At 40.0% G+C, this 22,193-nt stretch overlaps 1 protein-coding gene across 1 annotated transcript in view; it reads right to left on the reverse strand.

The window, feature by feature from the left end:
• The window catches only part of MED14 (mediator complex subunit 14), a 74,697-nt gene that overhangs the window by 28,384 nt on the left and 24,120 nt on the right, over positions 1 to 22,193 (reverse strand). Inside the window, exons 13-16 of the mRNA XM_065900613.1 lie at positions 11,266 to 11,425; positions 7,429 to 7,623; positions 6,905 to 7,039; positions 4,440 to 4,516 (exon numbers count right to left, since the gene is read on the reverse strand). Coding sequence (XP_065756685.1) covers positions 4,440 to 4,516; positions 6,905 to 7,039; positions 7,429 to 7,623; positions 11,266 to 11,425 — 567 coding nt within the window. The remainder of the gene's footprint in view (positions 1 to 4,439; positions 4,517 to 6,904; positions 7,040 to 7,428; positions 7,624 to 11,265; positions 11,426 to 22,193) is intronic.

A 22,193-nucleotide genomic window follows, 5' to 3' on the forward strand; every position in this document is an offset into this window, starting at 1 on the left:
CAGGGTATCATATTAGAGCTTTGGTTCAAAGTCCACTACTAGGCACCTTCTGCAAGAGAACGAAACAATTCACAGCAGTTAATAGCATTTAACCCACTTCCATTCATATCAATATGGATTAGGACTCTCATTTTAACAGTGATGCTCGCCTTCGTCCTTAATCTTGTTATTAGAAAAGACCACAATTTCTCAGAAAATCAAAGATACTGGCTTTCTATGAAATCTACCTAGAACATCCTCAAGGAAAAGCTAAGGAGAACAAAATACTTTTAAGACCACTCTTTGAAGTCAGGATGACACAGTGAAAAGAACAAGGGCTTTGGAGTAAGGGACCTGCATTCTAATTCTGACTCAGCCACATTCAACCTCTCTGAATTGCAGTTTCGCAACTATAAAATGGAGATAAATAATTACCTTATGGGTCTCTGATTTTAAAACATGACAAAACATATATATAAAGTACTTATGGTGGCTGATACAGCAGGTATTCATATATGTTAGTTTCTCCTTGCAGTAAAACCAAGTCTTGATCACTGACTGCCATGACAAAATTTCAGGTTCGTTATCTCCCCCCACCTTCTCCCCTCCTCCTCTGTAGAGGTAACTCACTGTGATGGAGCTACACATGTATCAACTCATTTAACATACATACTGTCACTTACATATACCACATATACAAGAGGAATATATTAGCTTCGGTGTCTTAAAATACCCATCTCTTGCAACTTTATGAACTACCTTATTTGTCATAAAACATGATGAGGCAATATATTTTGGCTGTTTTTTCAGTAATGGATGAAATAATGAGATAATATTTAATTACACATTATCCTTTAACTCACAGGGAAGGTGAGTTAATTATCAGACTTGGTATAATAATTATCAAAATCTAAGCAAAAAACAATATAACTAGAAATATGGAATTTTGGTTCAGGCCTCTCATTCAGATATAACACCTAGACCAGGCTTTCTCAGGGTCGGCAATAGTGACATCCTGGGCTGCAGAATTCTTTGCTGTGGAGGGCTATCCTGTGCAGGTTATCCTACCCTGGCCTCTACCTACCAGCTGGCAGTAGCACCTCCCACCCCTTCTTCTAAGTTAATGAGAACCAAAAATATCTCCAAACATTGCTCAATGTTCCCTGGCAGGGAACACTGCCCTGAGGTTGAGAACCACTGACCTAGAATAAACAATTTAAGAGAGAAAAAAGAGACAGAGATTGTATATGGTAAAAAATAAAACCTGTAGGGGGAAAGAAAGCTATCCAGGTTGCATAAAAATAGAATTAATGTACTGAAATTTTCTCAGTAAATTAAAAATTCCACCACAGCCTGTTTTAAATGTACACGTTTGGGCTTCCCTGGTGGCGCAGTGGTTGAGAGTCCGCCTGCCGATGCAGGGGACACGGGTTCGTGCCCCGGTCCGGGAAGATCCCACATGCCGCGGAGCGGCTGGGCCCGTGAGCCATGGCCGCTGAGCCTGCGCGTCTGGAGCCTGTGCTCCGCAACGGGAGAGGCCACAACAGTGAGAGGCCTGCGTACCACAAAAAAAAAAAAAAAAAAAAAAAAAAAAGTACAGGTTTTAAAGTTTTTTCAAAAGTTAATATTTCATACTACATACTTGTTATCACTCACTACCAAGAAGATTCTGTCCAACATTATTTGGGGTAGTTATTATAGAAATCGCATACACTGCACATATGCTTCGAACTTCGGGTATACTGAGGACTTTTGCCTGCCCTTACCCCTCAAAATGTACCTCTAATCCACAGTAGTTATAAAGCAGCCAATTCAGATAGATTTTTTAAATCCTGAGTTTGAAAATATAAATGCAGTACATTATCCTTCTTTCACATAAAATAGGTATTTCATGAAATCCATCTGGTTAGAAAATGAACACATAGAAGTCAGCATGTTTTGAAGTAAGAATTAAGTAAGACTCCTTCCAATTTATGTTCTCAGGGACAACACGACCCTGAAAATGCATTCTATGTCACTTTCTTAATCTGTGATACCGATATAATTGGCTTTATTTCAAGGAACCTGCAAAATATCTACTTGCTTTTAAGGTTATACATGTAACAGAGAGAAATAACAATAACTTTAATCCTACCTGCATGATCATGTGAGGTGGAAAGAAAAAAACAAAAAAAACAGGTTCCCCCAAAAGGAAACCTGACAAAATCATTACAAGCACAAAATACTATTATTCAATACATTTGCCAAAAATTAAGAACTGAGGAAGATGTTCCCCGGACAATGGATTTATAACATATCTGAACATTTCTATCATTTCAAAAAAGTGTTTTGATCTAAACAGCTACTTCTGACTGATTTTTCTCCTGTAATTCTGAATACTGAACAAATTTAGAAAGTAAGCTCTGGTCTTCTAGGGCAGATGTGTATCAGCACTGCTCCTTCTCCGCCATCACGTGCTGCGTGTCAGTTTCGATCTGAGGGATTTTACAAACATCAGTAACCACGTTATGTCCCCACAGTGCAAAAGTGGGGAGGAAGATCACTGAAAGTGCTAGTAAAAGCGGCACAACTGCACCTACAAGGAAAGTGGGGTGGATTTTATATAGATTGCACGTGCATATGCAGAAGGACTCAGTCGCATAACTGACAAGCCGAGTCACACAACTTGCAAAAAAGAGCTGCGCCTGTGCATTACTTGCATAAGCTACCAGGGGCAAACGAATCACGAAATGAAAAAACCTTGTGGGCGTGGCTGGAGGACCAGCACCACTGCCCATTACTGTAATGTTAGTTCAGGAGAGGGTGGAAAGTTTGCTTAAGAGCTCAAAACAAGGCACTGCGAGCATGCTGCTCTCGAGACTGTGTCATGTGAGCAGTGGGATCAAGGCTCTTGAGTTTGCACAAGGCAACAGGCCCATGAACCAGAGCAGTCTAAGGTGTTTTCCATATTTTCAGAGATACAGCAAGGAGGCCTGCTCAACAGATTTTCAAGGAGATAAGCTGAACAAGAACAGAACATATTTTTTAGCAAAGAGGAGAAATCTATGCTCAATTTTAAAGCTTTGAAGTCATACTCCCATTTAATATGAATATACCTAGGACTAAATGCTTAAAAGAAGAGTTTCTGAAGATTAAATGAATTAGAGCAATTACTTACTAATTATAATTAGATCTATCCCAGATATAGACATTTATTATTTTTTCCTTCCCTCGATAACGGACAGCTTGTACCAAACAGATCTCTTTGTCCATTTCTATGTATTTTCCTTTTAAGTTTTAAATAAAGAAAACAATAGCCAGGATATAGTAAAGACTTTCTCAAAAATTATTGTAAAATGAAGATTAAAAAATATGAAGTGCTTCCTCTCCACGTAAGGACTATAATGAATTCTCTTGAGTTCAAGAATAAAGGGGACTGAAATTTCTTTTGTAAAAATGCCGAGAGCAAGATATTTTAAGATTCTTGCAAAACATGAAAAATATAACTAAGAGAATAGAACACAAATGTTATCATCTATTAATCTACAGTTGTCAAAAAGAGTAAAAAGAAAAAAACCCTATACTTTAGGCAGAAGTAATATAAAACCAAAGGTAAATTAATTAAAAGTTTTACATTTTCCTTTTGATGTCTATTCTAAGACCAGCTCTCTCCCCAGAAAGCTATTTGTAGAGATGGAGATGGCATTAAGGTAACCAGGCAGGGCAGCTATTCTAGTTCTTCAACTCTTTATCTAACGTGAGCACCATGACACATGGGTGGAGTGCACGCTATCTGTGAGTCCTTCCCACCTTCCACAGGGCAAATTGATTCCCAAGTAACAAAAATTAAAGCCCCGCTGGCTCAAATTGCAGAGCCGCCATGTCTTGGCAGACAGGAATTCAATAAATAAAAATTGCTTCTATGATTTATATTATTAAGCAACGTCTAATAAACAATACAAATGTCCAAAAAAGAAAACTGCTTTGTGCACCAAAAAGGGTGATCTCTTAAATGGCATTCTAGCTTTGCAAGTCCATCCTGGTCACCTTATAAATCACACACGCTGCCTTAGTTTTCCCTCTAAGCATCCTTTGGCCCCCTTGTCTTCTACCCGTTTAGAACCAAGCCCTCTGCCCATCTCCCTCTGCGTGCTCTTTCCCGGTGATCTAAGTTACTATCCCAGCTCAATTACTTTCACCTTGGTACCGACTCATTTACTTCTCCTGCCCAGACCAGTCACCTGGGCTTGAGACACAACCCTGCCTGCCCAAAGGGATGTCTAGGCACCTCAAACTTAGCAAAGCCCCTTCAAACTCACATCTTCGGTCCTGTCTTGGAGAACATCACTGTCATCCATCATTTGCCCAAGATAAAACTAAGAGTTATCTTTGCCACCTTCTCCTCTTTCTCACCTTCGACATCAATCTAATCACCAACCCCTTAAGATTTCATCCCCTAAAGACACGTGACGGGGACTTACTTCAATAAGCGAATCGCATGACTGAAGCCATCACCTTCCATTTGCACTCCTTGATGTGGAATCTCCAGATTGGACAGCTGAAAACAGAAAAGCACAGTTATGTCAGACCACCAATTTTACAAAGGAAACTACCTTTTCTAAGTACTACTGTCTCTATTCTCATGGCATCTGTACTAGGGTCACTGTCCCAAAGTGACAACGTATTAGGCATGAGCATTGTGCCCCCATCATCCGATTTCCTGGGAAACCAAATAAGACTGGTTTTCTTGTGTGATTCAATTATGTTTGTTTGAAAACAAAGTTCGAGTCATAGCCACATCTCATATTTAATCACAAACAATATTTTTCCGTTTATAACTTTTCTGGAATACATTTTTATTTTTAACAACTATTTCCTCCGTGAAACCCAAGAAGAAAAGATTTTCACTTTATGCATTTACCCAGTGAGGTATCATTCCCAATTGGAGGATTCAGTAAATGAGTTAAAAAGATAAATGCAGGGATAGTGCCTGAGACCTTATCAGTGGAACTACAGGTTATTTGGGTATGCCAGGAAGTCATCTGATCTAGCAAAGAAATGCTTGCCTTCAGCACATATTCCCAGGCCTTCTCTGACAGAGTATTTACTTATTTATACCCACCTTGTTCCAGAAAGGATTTAAAGCAGCCCTAAGCATTTCACTGAGCCCTGCTCTTTGGGCCTGGGAAGAGCAGAGGTTTAGGAAAATAGCTGCTGACCAAATAGGCAGGAGGGGTCCAGATTCAAAAGGAAGCAAAGTGTGGGAGGGCTTCTCTTCTATGGATCAGAAATATAAACATTCCTGGTAAGACTAGATTTAGTTATTCACATCTTAATATAAATTACTTTAAGCAGAAAATGTGCTTGCTTTTACCTTTAACATATCTTTTTCATTGATCTTTTTCATTGAGAGAAGAAAAAGTTAAGTTTTTAAGAGCTTGACTGAGTTCAGTAGACTACTACAGAATGTTACATGGCCTATGTGTGCAACAGGTATAGGAGCACAGGGAAGGGGGACAGAGGCCATATGCCTACAGGTGTCTATAGGGACACTACGAAGACACAAGCTTTTGCAACTTCTAGCCTGTGGGTAATGGGGAAGACAGCAGACAATGAATGAGGCATTACACTGCCTCTGGGCATCATGTAGCCTCCCTTCCCACTGCAAGGGAGTAACTGAATGACATTCATGTAACCAATCCACATGGCACGATGAAAAAGCCCAACGACACAGTTAAGTAGATACAAGCACGGACACCGCACAGTTTTGGAGCTTTGGCCAGTTCCCAGACAAGAGGACATCCGTCAAGCTTACAGTTCTAGGAGCGGGGACGCTGTGGACATAAGTATCTACTTTAGCCTATTTCTGGGCTTGGATTTTCTGGGCTACTGCTGCTCCTCACAATTTCACACCTTATTCTCGGCCTTCAGTTCCCAAAACCCTATAAAGCAGCGGTTGGCATACAACAGCTCATGGGCCAAAGCCAGCCACTGCCTGTTTTGGTAAATAAAGTTTTGCTGGAACACAGCCACACTCATTTGTTTAAATATCAACTATGGCTGGCTCACACTACAACAGCAGATTTGAAAAGCTGTAATAAAAGACCATGACCCACAAAGGCTTAAAATATTTACCATCTGGCCCTTTATAGAAAAAGTCTGTTGATTCCTGCTCTAAAGAATCAAAATGTTTTCAACAAGTCTTCCCAAGACTATCATCAGCCCAACTGAAATAATCCACTTCCATGTTTCTAGGTCTCTTCTTCATTCCCAATAATTTACAGAGGGGAGGAGTCTTACAGAAAGTAAAACTTTAAACTGGAGGGAAATAATTAAGGTTTTGATGTATTACTTTTAAGGGCTGCCAATCCTTGGCAAAAGCCCTTTTTGGAAATACAAAAATGCAGGTTCTGTTACCTCCCTTTACTTTCATGTTTGGGGATCATGCTGGATATCACGATTGTGTACTCTTGAAAGACACTAACTCTGCATAAGTCTATTGCTTCTTCCATAGGAAAAGAGTAAAAATTTAGTTTAATATTCTTTCTGACCTGCTTCTCAGAAAGGAACCCAATTTTATTAGTAAGCAATATGTACAGCTTCACCCACTGAAAAATGAGCCACCCCTTTATCAACTACCCATCTCTAAAAGGGTAAATAATGCTCCTAAGAGGTATACAAGTAAGATGTTAATTCTCAAAAGTTGTCTTTTTTTTTTTTAAACTAGAAGAATTTACTTTCCATTTCCACAAAGAACAGAAGGCCCACAATTTGGAACCAGAGAGATGAAATAATTTAACTCATGTTTTACATGTATACCACGAGATGCTGTGATTTCAACCCCACCCCTCCCAAAATATACAAGTGATCACAACCATCCGGTTCTAATGGAATTCATGTAGCTTAAGCAAGGCATTTTAAAATTACTTAGAGTACCCCAAATTACCTCCAACCGAAGTCCTACAAATGGCATATTTGTATCACACATAGCAACAAAGTGAGCTAGAACTTTATTGAAGGCACACATTTCTCCTGATCGTTTGGTTTTCTTGGGTTCTACTGGACACAGATCATCAGACAACTAGAATTTAAGTAAAGAACACAAGTGGGTAAAAAAAGCACGTGTGATGCAATTAGTTAAGGCAGTTGTACTACTATAACAAAAGTCAAGGTTAACCAAAACAAATGTTAATTCATTCAACAAATATTTACTGAGCAAATATTGACCTAAACGCTGGAAATTTAGTAGTAAATATTATGTATTTAACAAGCTGTCTTTTGGAAAATGGTATATAATTATTAATTAAGAGAGAAACATTTGCAAGAATACATAGACATTTGTTACCTAAACCTTATTGCTGCTCAGTCTCTTAAAAACCATACCAAATTCTTTCCCATTTAAAAATGGCTAAAGAGCACAGCAAAGTTCATACACGCAAACCCTGTGCTCGTTTCTGTATGTGATCGTACCTTGCGCTTGGTACTGCTTCTAGGCTGTTTCCCGTTTTTTGTACGATAAACTAATTCCTGGATGTTTTCCTTGAACTGCTGCAGCAGGAGGGCCATGACAGGGCAGTCTTCACGATCTGCAGCATTCACAGACATGAAGTAGTACTTGTATGACAGCTGTGTGGGTTTATTGGGAACTTCCAACATCTCCACAACCTAAAAAGGCCCCAAATCAGAAATGAGTCTCAGAGACGTAACTGATAAGTGTTGGATATTTTCCTCCTTATATCAAGTAGGGCTCAGAATTATATACCTAATGTGGATGCCTTTTTTCTTTAAACAAGGACAAATCAGTCATGATCTCAAAAAAAAAAAGGCACTGCAATTAAATATGTAATTTGTTTTCTAAAAAAATAGATCAGGCTAAAGAACAATGATAAAAGTAAATGCAACCATAAACTAGAGCAAATGGAACATTTAGACTATCAGCATTAAGTGTTCTTGAATTCATACCTTAGCTTATAAATTGAAAACATTTTCTGCTTAAGTCCAGCAGGTCTTCTAGATTTTCTAGAATAGCATCTATTTTAAATTGCCCTGCTGTCTCTCTTAACCAATGAAACAGCCTAAGAATTCCACTCTTATGGCAGAGGAAAAATGACAACTACCTCTCATACTTGGAAGCATATAAAAATAAACTCTGATTTTTCAACTGAAATATATATACAGTCACTGGGAGGATAATAACATCAACAGTAGTTAACACTGATATAGAGCTTACTGTGTGCCACGTACTGTCCTAAGTACTTGACAGATGTTAACACATTTAATCCTCCTAAAAACTCTATGAAGTAGGGATTCTTATCTTCATTTTTCTGATAAAGAAACTGAGGCACAAAAAAGTTAGGTTAATTGCCCAAGGTCTCAGAGCTGAGAAGTGATACGTTTTGATCCTAGAAGTCTGGATCCAGAGACCTTGCTCTTACTCACTATAACAGCTTACTATTTTCAAGGTCTACCTAAAATTTAAGGAAAGTCCCCTAAATACTTTAAGAAGTGAGAGAAACGAATGCCATGGGACAAGGCTCTTGACCAACACATACTTTTATGTCTCTGTTCCTGCCTCCCTTCTCTCCACCTCCTCCTCCCCACACACTCTCTTCAGGAAATTGTTTGGTCAACACGTAAGCATAAACGCTGAGGCACCTGAGGAAATGGAAGGATTAAAAGTAAAATGGAACTTCACTAAAGCTATACGGATGGCAAATCAGCACACGAAATGATATTCAACGCCATCAGCCATCAGGGCAGCATAAATTAAGACTACAGTAAGATACCACTACACATCTATCAGAACGGATAACATTTTTTTTAAAGAAATTACTGTTGTGGTTTATGGGTTTTTTTAACTTATTAAGTTATTTATTTATTTTTGCCTGCGTTGGGTCTTCGTTGCTGCACGCGGGCTTTCTCTAGTTGTGGCAAACGGGGGCTTCTCTTCGTTGTGGTGTGCGGGCTTCTCATTGCGGTGGCTTCTCTTGTTGTGGAGCACGGGCTCCAGTAGTTATGGCACGCGGGCTAAGTAGCCGTGGCTCACGGGCTCTAGAGCGCAGGCTCAGCATTGTGGCTCACGGGCTTAGTTGCTCCGCAGCATGTGGGATCCTCCCAGACCAGGGCTCGAACCTGTGTCTTAACCACTGAGCCACCAGGGAAGTCCCGAATAGCTAACTTTAAAAAAAAAAATCACAATACCAAGTGCTGGCAAGAATTGTAGAGCAACTAGAACTCTCATGTATTGCTGGCAGGAATGCAAAATGGTCTGGCCACTTTGTTTTTTTTTGTTTGTTTGTTTGTTTTGCGGTACGCGGGCCTCTCACTGTTGTGGCCTCTCCCGTTGCGGAGCACAGGCTCTGGACACACAGGCTCAGCAGCCATGGCTCACGGGCCCAGCCGCTCCGTGGCATGTGGGATCTTCCCGGACCGGGGCACGAACCCGTGTCCCCTGCATCGGCAGGCGGACGCCCAACCACTGCGCCACCAGGGAAGCCCTGGTCTGGCCACTTTGGAAAACAGTTTGGCAGTTTCTTATAAAGCTAAACATACACTTAGTGTATGACCCAACAATCCCACTTTTAGTTGCTTATCCAAAAGAAAACTTATGTTCACAAAAAAATCTATACGCAAAGACGTATAGCGGCTTTATTCACAATTGCCCCAAACTGGAAACAACCCAGATGGCCTTCAATGAGAGGCTGGTCAAACAAACTGTGATACATCCATACCATGGAACACTACTCAGCAATAAGAAGCATGAACTATCATGTATACAACGATATGGATGAAAATCAAAGGCATTATGCTGAGTGAAAGAAACGAAACTGAAAGGCAAATCTACAGAGACAGAAAACAGGTCCGTGGTCACTAGATGAGAGTGGGGGGAGGGTCTGATTATAGAGGAGAGCATGCGGGAGTTCTGGGGGATGATGGCAGTTACAAAACTGTATGCATTTTTTAAACTTCAGACACTAAAACATCTGAATTTTTACTGTATGTAAATTATATCTCAATACAGCTGGCAAGAGTAAAATAGCAGAAAGACATTTAAAGGCAGGAAGACTTTCCTCTGTTCTTAATGTCCATGGTAGTTCTTCCCACTACTATGAACGTATCATCCTTAAGTGAGAAAGATGAAGGATGGAGAGTAGTATACATTCAGTTTTGGTCTAAATCATGAGAAACCAATTATTGCTTTATAGTAAATCGCTAGTCACTGAAGCGTAAAGCCTGGCTTTTTGTTGATACTAAATAAGGTCAGAAAGTAATAAATTATAACCATTTAATTCTGTGTGTGGCTGGGTACAAAAGATCTTTGTGTGTTCATAGGTTTGATTATTATGTATATCATTTCATATGTAGACCGGGCAGCTCACAGAGAACTGAAACAACAATCCTCTGTCACGTGCCAGATCTAGTTCCACAGCTGGTATTTTAGAATTCAGAAAAAAGTGAACTTCACATCAATGACAGACTTATTCATCGACATAAGTAACCCTAACTTAAGATATATCAGGCTACCTTTTTATGACAGTATCTTTTAAAAGTACAGCTTAAAACCTTAAAAAAAATTCAGTCCCATTACCTTCAACCAACAATCCTGAATTAAGTTGTTTCAACCTCCTTAGAATCTTATCTAGAAATATCTACTTGGTATACACAAAAATTTCTACAAGCAGGACATGTATTTATAAAATATATGAGTCCATATTTCAAACTCTTTCAAATTTTAACCAATTCAATGATCTCAAAGGAACTACTAGAAAACACCTGGAGTGTAAAAGGAATGAGGATTTTACAGTGTACTGAAAGGTACATGCAATCAATAAAATGGATGTATATGCCTTCAATCAATTAAGGATGAGAAAATAAAGCTACTTTAGTCAGCCATATTTAAAAGGCAGCGTTATACACGTTAACATTTGATTAAAGCCAAACAAGTTTATCTGACACCAAAACATCTCCAAACCTTCACAGTAGTTGCTTTCAAATTTTTTCTTACACAGAGATGCCTCATTCCAAGCAGAAACTAGGCCTCACTACAGGAGAGATCCTAGGGTGAGGGATAGGGGCATAGCTTATATTCACCAACCCTGCCTAATCATTATATAATTTCTTACAGACATGATTTTCCTCTCTCCCTCATCCCTACCATCTCTCTCCCCTCTCCTGGGTTGAGAATCACCGTACAAAATTCAAATATCCAATAAAATACATTTGCAAGTTAAACCAAACAATAAATTATTCAAGATATTAATAGAATTACTGAACTCGATCACCCAAATCACCCCTTTGCATACTTACAATGTAGTATTGTGGAAGACGGGTAAGCTTAATGAACAGCTTATTCTTAGAAAGGTTTCCAATAGGATGGGTTGAATAATTGGACAGCTGCAATGTTTCACTGCTTATTGTAGGCAAGTGTTTTATAGATTGTTTGCAACGCTGTTGTCCAAGCCAAAACCTTAAAAGAGATAATCCAAATCACAAAATCATACACTTTTCTGATTAACTGTGTGCTACTGATTTATAAATAGATTAAAGACCACTAAGAAACCGATTAATATGAAATTTAACTGAACTAGTAAAAGGACACATGACCATAATGATGAATCATTCCTCTAGTTTTGTACTGGACTGTTAGTTCTAGTTCTAGTTTAAGGAGTTTAAACTGCAGTGTGAATGGATTTTAATTAATAAGGTAGAATTAACTAGTATTAAGGCTGAGACACTGTATCAGTTTATTATAGGAGATGAAAGATTTCCTATGCTTTATAAGACAGCACAAACTAATCTCAACATCTTTTATAAAATGCCTGAAGTGTTTATAAAACAAAATAGAACAAACAATAAGTATAAAAGTATCTCATTTTTCTGGTATCACTGGAGATATTCAGTCCCAGTTTTTATACTGTACATATAAAGTGACAGATATGCCTAGCAGGTGCCAGTAAGTGTTGCTTACCTTCTTCCCCGCTCTCTCAGTTAAGCCACCAGATTTCACTTTGATGCTTCTACTACAGTACTCCTCTTATTCCTTTTATCTGACTGTCTATCCTTGAGGCTAGGATACCATATAATATGTGAAAAAGGGATAAAATGATTGGTACACAAACTCTCACTGATCCACAATGAGACAACTCAAAAACTAAGAATACAAATATAGAAGCTTTTCATAGCAACATTAACAGTGCCACAACATCCAAGATCACGATCACTAGGCTTGCCTTGCATAACAGGGCACAGACCAGTTTGGATGTTGTTGCATTTTTGTGGTGAGCCGCATGTGACACAAAATATTTACTAGTCATGTGCAGTAAAACCATGTTTAATAATATAATATTTTAACGGCACTTTGTCAACTATTACCCCCCAAAACGTATAGAATCTGGAAACTGCTTTTTTACCCTGAAAAACAAATTTAACTACAGCTTCACAGGATCAATTGCTAGAACTATTAATAAAACAATGAAAACAAATTTTTAAAATACACCAATACTTGCCTCATTCTGGATGACAGTTAAAAACGAATATTCTGAACTTGCAAAAACTGCTTTCAGATCTCTACTTCCACTCTCATCAACATACCTTTGTGAGACTGGTATCTCTACTATAGATGTTATTTTTAAAAAAACCATGGAAACACTTAAGATACACATTATCTCCTGTGATTTGCGTCATCATCAATCCAACCGAGATTAATTACAACAAACCAGAAACAAGCTCATTTGCCACATTAAAAATCTAAATCTATTACAAATGTAATATATATAAATTATAAATGTGTGAATAATACGTACAAGATATTCTTTCAAAGCATACATGGGATTGCTATTTCACTAAACTTTTTTTTTTTTTTTTTTTTTGCGGTACGCAGGCCTCTCACTGTTGTGGCCTCTCCCGTTCCGGAAGCGCAGGCTCAGCGGCCATGGCTCATGGGCCCAGCCGCTCCGTGGCATGTGGATCTTCCCGGACCGGGACATGAACCTGCGTCCCCTGCATCGGCAGGTGGACTCTCAACCACTGCGCCACCAGGGAAGCCCTCACTCAACTTTTTTGTTACGATTTTGCAGAAAAAAAAAAATTTGAGTTACGGGTGGAAGATGGTGGAAGAGTAAGACTTGGAGATCACCTTCCTCCCCACAGATACATCAGAAATACATCTACACGTGTAACAACTCCTAGAGAACACCTACTGAATGCTGGCAGAAGAACTGAGACCTCCCAAAAGGCAAGAAACTCCCCACGTACCTGGGTAGGGCAAAAGAAAAAAGAATAAACAGAGACAAAAGAATAGGGACGGGACCTGCACCAGTGGGAGGGAGCTGTGAAGGAGGAAAGGTTTCCACACACTAGGAAGCTCCTTCGCGGGCGGAGACTGCGGGTGGGGGGGAGCTTCGGGGCTGCGGAGGAGAGTGCAGCCACAGGGGTGCGGAGGGCAAAGCGGGGAGATTCCCGCACAGAGGATCAGTGCCGACCGGCACTCACCAGCCCGAGAGGCTCGTCTGCTCACCCGCCGGGGCGGGCGGGGCTGGGAGCTGAGGCTCGGGCTTCGGTCAGAGCGCAAGGAGAGGGCTGGCGGCGTGAACACAGCCTGAAAGGGGCTAGTACTGCTAGCCGGGAGGGAGTCCGGGAAAAAGTCTGGAGCTGCCTAAGAGGCAAGAGACTTTTTCTTCCCTCTTTGTTTCCTGGTGCGCGAGGAGAGGGGATTAAGAGCGCTGCTTAAAGGAGCTCCAGAGATGGGTACGAGCCGGGGCTAACAGCACGGGCCCCAGAGACGGACACGAGAGGCTAAGGCCGCTGCTGCCACCACCAAGAAGCCTATGTGCGAGCAAATGTCACTATCCACACCTCCTCTCTCGGGAGCTTCTGCAGCCCGCCACTTCCAGGGTCCCGTGATCCAAGGACAACTTCCCTGGGAAAACACACGGCGCCCTCAGGCTGGACACGCTGGCCTCTCCCGCCGCAGGCCCGCCCTGCATCCGTACCTCTCCCTCCCCCCGGCCTGAGTGAGTCAGAGCCCCCGAATCAGCTGCTCCTTTAACCCCGTCCTGTCTGAGCGAAGAACAGACGCCCTCAGGTGACCTACACGCACAGGCGGGGCCAAATCCAAAGTTGAACCCCGGGAGCTGTGTGAACAAAGAAGAGAAAGGGAAATCTCTCCCAGCAGCCTCAGGAGCAGCGGATTAAATATCCACAATCAACTTGATGTACCCTGCATCTGTGGAATACATGAATAGACAACGAATCATCCCAAATTGAGGAGGTGGACATTAAGAGCAAGATTTATTATTTCTTCCCCTTTTCCTCTTTTGGTGAGTGTGTATGTATATGCTTCTGTGTGAGATTTTGTCTGTATAGCTTTTTTTTTTTTTTGCGGTACGCAGGCCTCTCTGTTGTGGCCTCTCCCGTTGCAGAGCACAGGCTCCGGACGCGCAGTCTCAGCGGCCATGGCTCACGGGCCCAGCCGCTCCGTGGCATGTGGGATCTTCCCGGACCGGGGCACGAACCCGTGTCCCCTGCATCGGCAGGCGGACTCTCAACCGCTGCGCCACCAGGGAAGCCCTGTCTGTATAGATTTGCTTTCACCACTTGTCCTAAAGATCTGTGCGCCCGTTTTTTTTTTTTTTTTTTTTACTTTTTAAAAAGTTTTTTTCTTAATAATTTTTATTTTAATAACTTTATTTTATCTTACTTTACTTTATTTTCTTTTATCCTCTTTCTTTCTTTCTTTCTTTCTTTCTACTTTTTCTCCCTTGTGTTCTGAGCTGTGTGGATGAAAAGCTCTTGCTGCTGCAGCCAGGAGTCAGTGCTGTGCCTCTGAGGTGGGAGAGCCAACTTCAGGACACTGGTCCACTAGAGACCTCCCAGCTCCACGTAATATCAAACGGTGAAAATCTCCCAGAGATCTGCATCCCAACACCAGCACCCAGCTTCACTCAACGACCAGCAAGCTACAGTGCTGGACACCCTATGCCAAACAACTAGCAAGACAGGAACACAACCCCACCCATTAGCAGAGAGGCTGCCTACAATCATAATAAGTCCACAGACACCCAAAACACACCACCAGACGTGCACCTGCCCCCCAGAAAGACAATATCCAGCCTCCTCCACCAGAACACAGGTACTAGTCCCCTCCACCAGGAAGCCTACAAAACCCACTAAACCAACTTTAGCCACTGGGGACAGACACCAAAAACAACGGGAACTACGAACCTGCAGCCTGCACAAAGGAGACCCCAAACACAGTAAGATAAGCAAAATGAGAAGACAGAAAAACACACACCAGATGAAGGAGCAAGATAAAACCCCACCAGACCTAACAAATGAAGAGGAAATAGGCAGTCTACCTGAAAAAGAATTCAGAATAATGATAGTAAAGATGATCCAAAATATTGGAAATAGAACAGACAAAATGCAAGAAACATTTAACAAGGACCTAGAAGAACTAAAGATGAAACAAGCAATGATGAACAACACAACAAATGAAATTAAAAATACTCTAGAAGGGATCAATAGCAGAATAACTCAGGCAGAAGAACGGATAAGTGACCTGGAAGATAAAATAGTGGAAATAACTACCGCAGAGCAGAATAAACAAAAAAGAATGAAAAGAACTGAGGACAGTCTCAGAGACCTCTGGGACAACATTAAACGCACCAACATTTGAATTATAGGGGTTCCAGAAGAAGAAGAGAAAAAGAAAGGGACTGAGAAAATATTTGAAGAGATTATAGTTGAAAACTTCCCTAATATGGGAAAGGAAATAGTCAATCAAGTTCAGGAAGCACATAGAGTCCCATACAGGATAAATCCAAGGAGAAATACGCCAAGACACCTATTAATCAAACTGTCAAAAATTAAATACAAAGAAAACATATTAAAAGCAGCAAGGGAAAAACAACAAATAACACACAAGGGAATCCCCATAAGGTTAACAGCTGATCTTTCAGCAGAAACTCTGCAAGCCAGAAGGGACTGGCAGGACATATTTAAAGTGATGAAAGAGAAGAACCTACAAGCAAGATTACTCTACCCAGCAAGGATCTCATTCAGATTTGATGGAGAAAAAACCTTTACAGACAAGCAAAAGCTGAGAGAGTTCAGCACCACCAAACCAGCTTTACAACAAATGCTAAACGATCTTCTCTAGGCAAGAAACACAAGAGAAGGAAAAGACCTACAATAACGAACTGAAAGCAGTTAAGAAAATGGGAATAGGAGCATACATATCGATAATTACCTTAAAGGTACATGGATTAAATGCTCCCACCAAAAGACACACACTGGCTGAATGGATACAAAAACAAGACCCACATATGTGCTGTCTACAAGAGACCCACTTCAGACCTAGAGACACATACAGACTGAAAGTGAGGGGATGGAAAAAGATATTCCATGCAAATGGAAACCAAAAGAAAGCTGGAGTAGCAATTCTCATATCAGACAAAATACTTGAAAATAAAAACTATTAGAAGACACAAAGAAGGACACTACATAATGATCAAGGGGTCGATCCAAGAAGAAGATATAACAATTGTAACTATTTATGCACCCAACATAGGAGCACCTCAATACATAAGGCAAATACTAACAGCCATAAAAGGGGAAACTGATAGTAACACATTCATAGTAGGGGACTTTAACACTCCACTTTCACCAATGGACAGATCATCCAAAATGAAAATAAGTAAGGAAACACAAGCTGTAAATGATACATTAAACAAGATGGACTTAACTGGTATTTATAGGACATTCCATCCAAAAACAACAGAATACACATTTTTCTCAAGTGCTCATGGAATGTTCTCCAGGATAGATCATATCTTGGGTCACAAATCAAGCCTTGGTACATTTAAGAAAACTGAAATCGTATCAAGTATCTTCTCCGACCACAAGGCTATGAGACTAGATATCAACTACAGGAAAAGATCTGTAAAAAATACAAACACATGGAGGCTAAACAATACACTACTTAATAACGAAGTGAGGGCTTCCCTGGTGGCGCAGTGGTTGAGAGTCCGCCTGCCGATGCAGGGGACACGGGTTCGTGCCCTGGTCCGGGAAGATCCCACGTGCCGCGGAGCGGCTGGGCCCGTGAGCCATGGCCGCTGAGCCTGTGCGTCCGGAGCCTGTGCCCCGCAACGGGAGAGGTCACAACAGTGAGAGGCCCGCGTACCGCAAAAAAAAAAAAAAAAAAAAAAAATAACGAAGTGATCACTGAAGAAATCAAAGAGGAAATCAAAAAATACCTAGAAACAAATGACAATGGAGACACGACGACCCAAAACCTATGGGACGCAGCAAAAGCAGTTCTAAGAGGGAAGTTTATAGCAATGCAATCCTACCTTAAGAAACAGGAAACATCTCGAATAAACAACCTAACGTTGAACCGAAAGCAATTAGAGAAAGAAGAACAAAAAACCCCTAAAGTTAGCAGAAGGAAAGAAATCATAAAGAGGAGATCATAAATGAAAAAGAAATGAAGGAAACGATAGCAAAGATCAATAAAACTAAAAGCTGGTTCTTTGAGAAACAAAATTGATAAGCCATTAGCCAGACTCATCAAGAAAAAAAGGGAGAAGACTCAAATCAAGAGAATTAGAAATGAAAACGGAGAAGTAACAACTTTCACTGCAGAAATACAAAAGATCACGAGAGATTACTACAAGCAACTCAATGCCAATAAAATGGACAACCTGAAAGAAATGGAAATATTCTTAGAAATGCACAACCTGCCGAGACTGAATCAGGAAAAAATAGAAAATATGAACAGACCAATCACAAGCACTGAAATTGAAACTGTGATTAAAATTTTCCAACAAACAAAAGCCCAGGACCAGATGGCCTCACAGGCGAATTCTATCAAACATTCAGAGAAGAGCTAACATCTATCCTTCTCAAACTCCTCCAAAATATAGCAGAGGGAGGAACACTCCCAAACTCATTCTACGAGGCCACCATCACCTTGATACCAAAACCAGACAAGGATGTCACAAAGAAAGAAAACTACAGGCCAATATCACTGATGAACGTAGATGCAAAAATCCTCAACAAAATACTAGCAAACAGAATCCAACAGCAGATTAAAAGGATCAAACACCATGATCAAGTGGGGTTTATTACAGGAATGCAAGGATTCCTCTATATACGCAAATCAATCAACGTGATACACCATGTTAACAAACTGAAGGAGGAAAACCATATGATCACCTCAACAGATGCAGAGAAAACTTTCGACAAAATTTAACACCCATTTATGATAAAAACCCTGCAGAAAGTAGGCACAGAGGGAATTTTCCTCAACAAAATAAAGGTCATATGTGACAAACCCACAGCCAACATCGTCCTCTATGGTGAAAAACTGAAACCATTTCCACTAGAGAAGACAAGGCTGTCCACTCTCACCACTCTTATTCAACATAGTTTTGGAAGTTTTAGCCACAGCAATCAGAGAAGAAAAGGAAATAAAAGGAATCCAAATCGGAAAAGAAGAAGGAAAGCTGTCACTGTGTGCAGATGACGTGATACTCTACATAGAGAATCCTAAAGATGCTACCAGAAAACTACTAGAGCTAATCAATGAATTTGGTAAAATAGTAGCATACAAAATTAATGCACAGAAATCACTGGCATTCCTATACACTAATGATGAAAAATCTGAAAGTGAAATCAAGAAAACACTCCCATTTACCATTGCAACAAAAAGAATAAAACATCTAGGAATAAACCTACCTAGGGAGACAAAAGACCTGTATGCAGAAAATTATAAGACACTGATGAAAGAAATTAAAGATGATACAAACAGATGGAGAGATATATCATGTTCTTGGATTGGAAGAATCAACATTGTGAAAATGACTCTTACTACCCAAAGCAATCTACAGATTCAATGCAATCCCTATCAAACTACCACTGGCATTTTTCACAGAACTAGAACAAAAAATTTCACAATTTGTATGGAAACACAAAAGACCCCGAGTAGCCAAAGCAATCTTGAGAACAAAAAATGGAGCTGGAGGAATCAGGCTCCCTGACTTCAGACTATACTACAAAGCTACAATAATCAAGACAGTATGGTACTGGCACAAAAACAGAAAGATAGATCAATGGAACAGGATAGAAAGCCCAGAGATAAACCCACACACATACGGTCATCTTATCTTTGATAAAGGAGGCAGGACTATACAGTGGAGAAAGGACAGCCTCTTCAGTAAGTGGTGCTGGGAAAACTGGACAGGTACATATAAAAGCATGAGATTAGAACACTCCCTAACACCATACACAAAAATAAGCTCAAAATGGATTAAAGACCTAAATGTAAGGCCAGAAACTATCACACTCTTAGAGGAAAACACAGGCAGAACACTCTGTGACATAAATCACAGCAAGATCCTTTTTGACCCACCTCCTAGAGAGATGGAAATAAAAACAAAAATAAACAAATGGGACCTAATGAAACTTCAAAGCTTTTACACAGCAAAGGAAACCATAAACAAGACCAAAAGACAACCCTCAGAATGGGAGAAGATATTTGCAAATGAAGCAACTGACGAAGGATTAATCTCCAAAATTTATAAGCAGCTCGTGCAGCTCAATAACAAAAAAACAAACAACCCAATCCAAAAATGGGCAGGAGACCTAAATAGACATTTCTCCAAAGAAGATATACAGACTGCCAACAAACACATGAAAGAATGCTCAACTTCATTAATCATTAGAGAAATGCAAATCAAAACTACAATGAGATATCATCTCACACCAGTCAGAATGGCCATCATCAAAAAATCTAGAAACAATAAATGCTGGAGAGGGTGTGGAGAAAAGGGAACCCTCTTGCACTGCTGGTGGGAATGTGAATTGGTTCAGCCACTATGGAGAACAGTATGGAGGTTCCTTAAACAGCTACAAATAGAACAACCATATGACCCAGCAATCCCACTCCTGGGCATATACCCTGAGAAAACCATAATTCAGTAAGAGTTATATACCACAACGTTCAGTGCAGCTCTATTTACAATAGCCAGGAGATGGAAGCAACCTAAGGGTCCATCATCAGATGAATGGATAAAGAAGATGTGGCACATATATACAATGGAATATCCTCAGCCATAAAAAGAAACGAAACTGAGTTATTTGTTGTGGGGTGGATGGACCTAGAGTCTGTCATACAGAGTGAAGTAAGTCAGAAAGAGAAAGACAAATACCGTATGCTTACACATATATATGGAATCTAAGGGAAAAAAATGTCACGAAGAACCTAGGGGTAAGAGGAATAAAGACACAGACCTACTAGAGAATGGACTTGAGGATATGGGGAGGGGGAAGGGTAAGCTGGAACAAAGTGAGAGAGTGGCATGGACATATATACACTACCAAACGTAAGGTAGATAGCTAGTGGGAAGCAGCCGCATAGCACAGGGAGATCAGCTCGGTGCTTTGTGACCACCTGGAGGGGTGGGATAGGGCGGGTGGGAGGAAGGGAGACGCAAGAGGGAAGAGATATGGGAACATATGTATATGTATAACTGATTCACTTTGTTATAAAGCAAAAACTAACACACCATTGTAAAGCAATTACACTCCAATAAAGATGATAGAAAAAGAAAAAAAAGAAAAACAAATTTGAGTAAAGAATATCTTGTCTGTATATGTTCACTTTCAATGAAAAATATATAGATTTTGAATTTTTTTCTTATATTTTTTGTTCTGATTTTATGTATTGAAATGCAATTTTATGTCTGTTCACGCTAATAAAAAAAGGAGGCTTATATTTTGAACATTTTTTTCAATTCTTTTTTCTAGAATTTGTTTTCATTGCATGTTATAAAAAAAAGTAATCAAATGAACAGATGCCCAACACCATTAGTCCCTAGAAAATGTAAGTAAAAACCAGTCAGACACCTGTCCCACTCACTAGGATGGCCACTGTCAAAGACAGTAACGAGCGCTGACAAGGATGTACAGAAATGCAAACCCTCATACACTGCTGATGTCACTGTAAAATGGCACAACTACTTTGCAAACTAGTATGGCAACTTCTTTAAAAGCTTAAATTTACTGTATGATCCAGTAATTCCATTCCTAGTGGAATGAGAAGTCCAGCCATATATTTGCACATGAATACTCACAGCTGTGTTATTCATAAGAGCCAAAAAAGTGGAAACAATCCAAATGTCCATCAACTGATGAATGGATAAATAAAATGTGGCCTAGCCATACAATGGAATGTTAGTTAGCCATAAAAAGGAATGGAGTACTGGTACATGCTTCAACATGGATGCATCCCAAAACATTATGCTAAATGAAAGAAGCCAGTCACAGAAGACCACATACTTTATGATTCCATTTATATGAAATGTCCAGAAAAGAAAAATCTACAAAAACAGAAAGTAGATTCATAGTTGCCTGGGGCTGAGGCTGGGAATGGGGATTAACTGTAAATGAGCATCTTTTTGAGGCAACGGAAATGTTCTAATTGTTCGAAAACTGGATTGTGGTTATGGTTGCAAAACTCAGTAAATTTAATACAAGTCACTGAATTGTACACTTAAAACAGTTGAATTTTACGGTATGTACATTATATTTCAATAGTTATTTCAAAAAGTTTAACGTCCCGTGATAGATTAGTGATAAACCGGTCATTCACCAAAGATCATCTGAGAAGCACCACTGTAAGTGACAACCAAGGGGACCTTTCCTATAAATAATGTGAGTTTAAGTATAGGTACACATTTGATAAGTTTAAAGCTTTTGGGACTTGACTTTCTGGTTTTAGGTTATATTTCTACTAGCTGGAACTGCCCAAAAGCGTTAAGTTGTGCAAGATGTGAATTATCAAGATTTAAGTATTTAAATCCCACTGAACAGTCTGGCTCCACACCCCCACACCCCCACTCCCCCACCCCGCCATTTGCCAGTTTGGTTTTAATCTCTGATATTTATTTTTATCCCTTGGAATTCTGTTTTATCGATTTAAAAAGAGTCTGTTAGAGTTGCCATAATGGTACCTTTGTGTACCAGGGTGGTAATGAAACCTCACACAATTATCTCTAGCTCCATTTTCAGTTTTATTTAGTTTAACAGTCTGAAGCGTTCAAAGGATTCTAAGACAAACTGAATGACAGTATTAGAGAAGCAGAAATGACTACTCTGAAAGTGTCAGCTGGTAGATTCATACCATGAAGATTATCCCAGATAAGAGCAAATAAGACTCTACTGCAAAGAAC

The sequence above is a fragment of the Phocoena phocoena genome, chromosome X (assembly GCF_963924675.1).
Source record: "Phocoena phocoena chromosome X, mPhoPho1.1, whole genome shotgun sequence".
NCBI classification, from domain to species: Eukaryota; Metazoa; Chordata; class Mammalia; order Artiodactyla; family Phocoenidae; genus Phocoena; species Phocoena phocoena.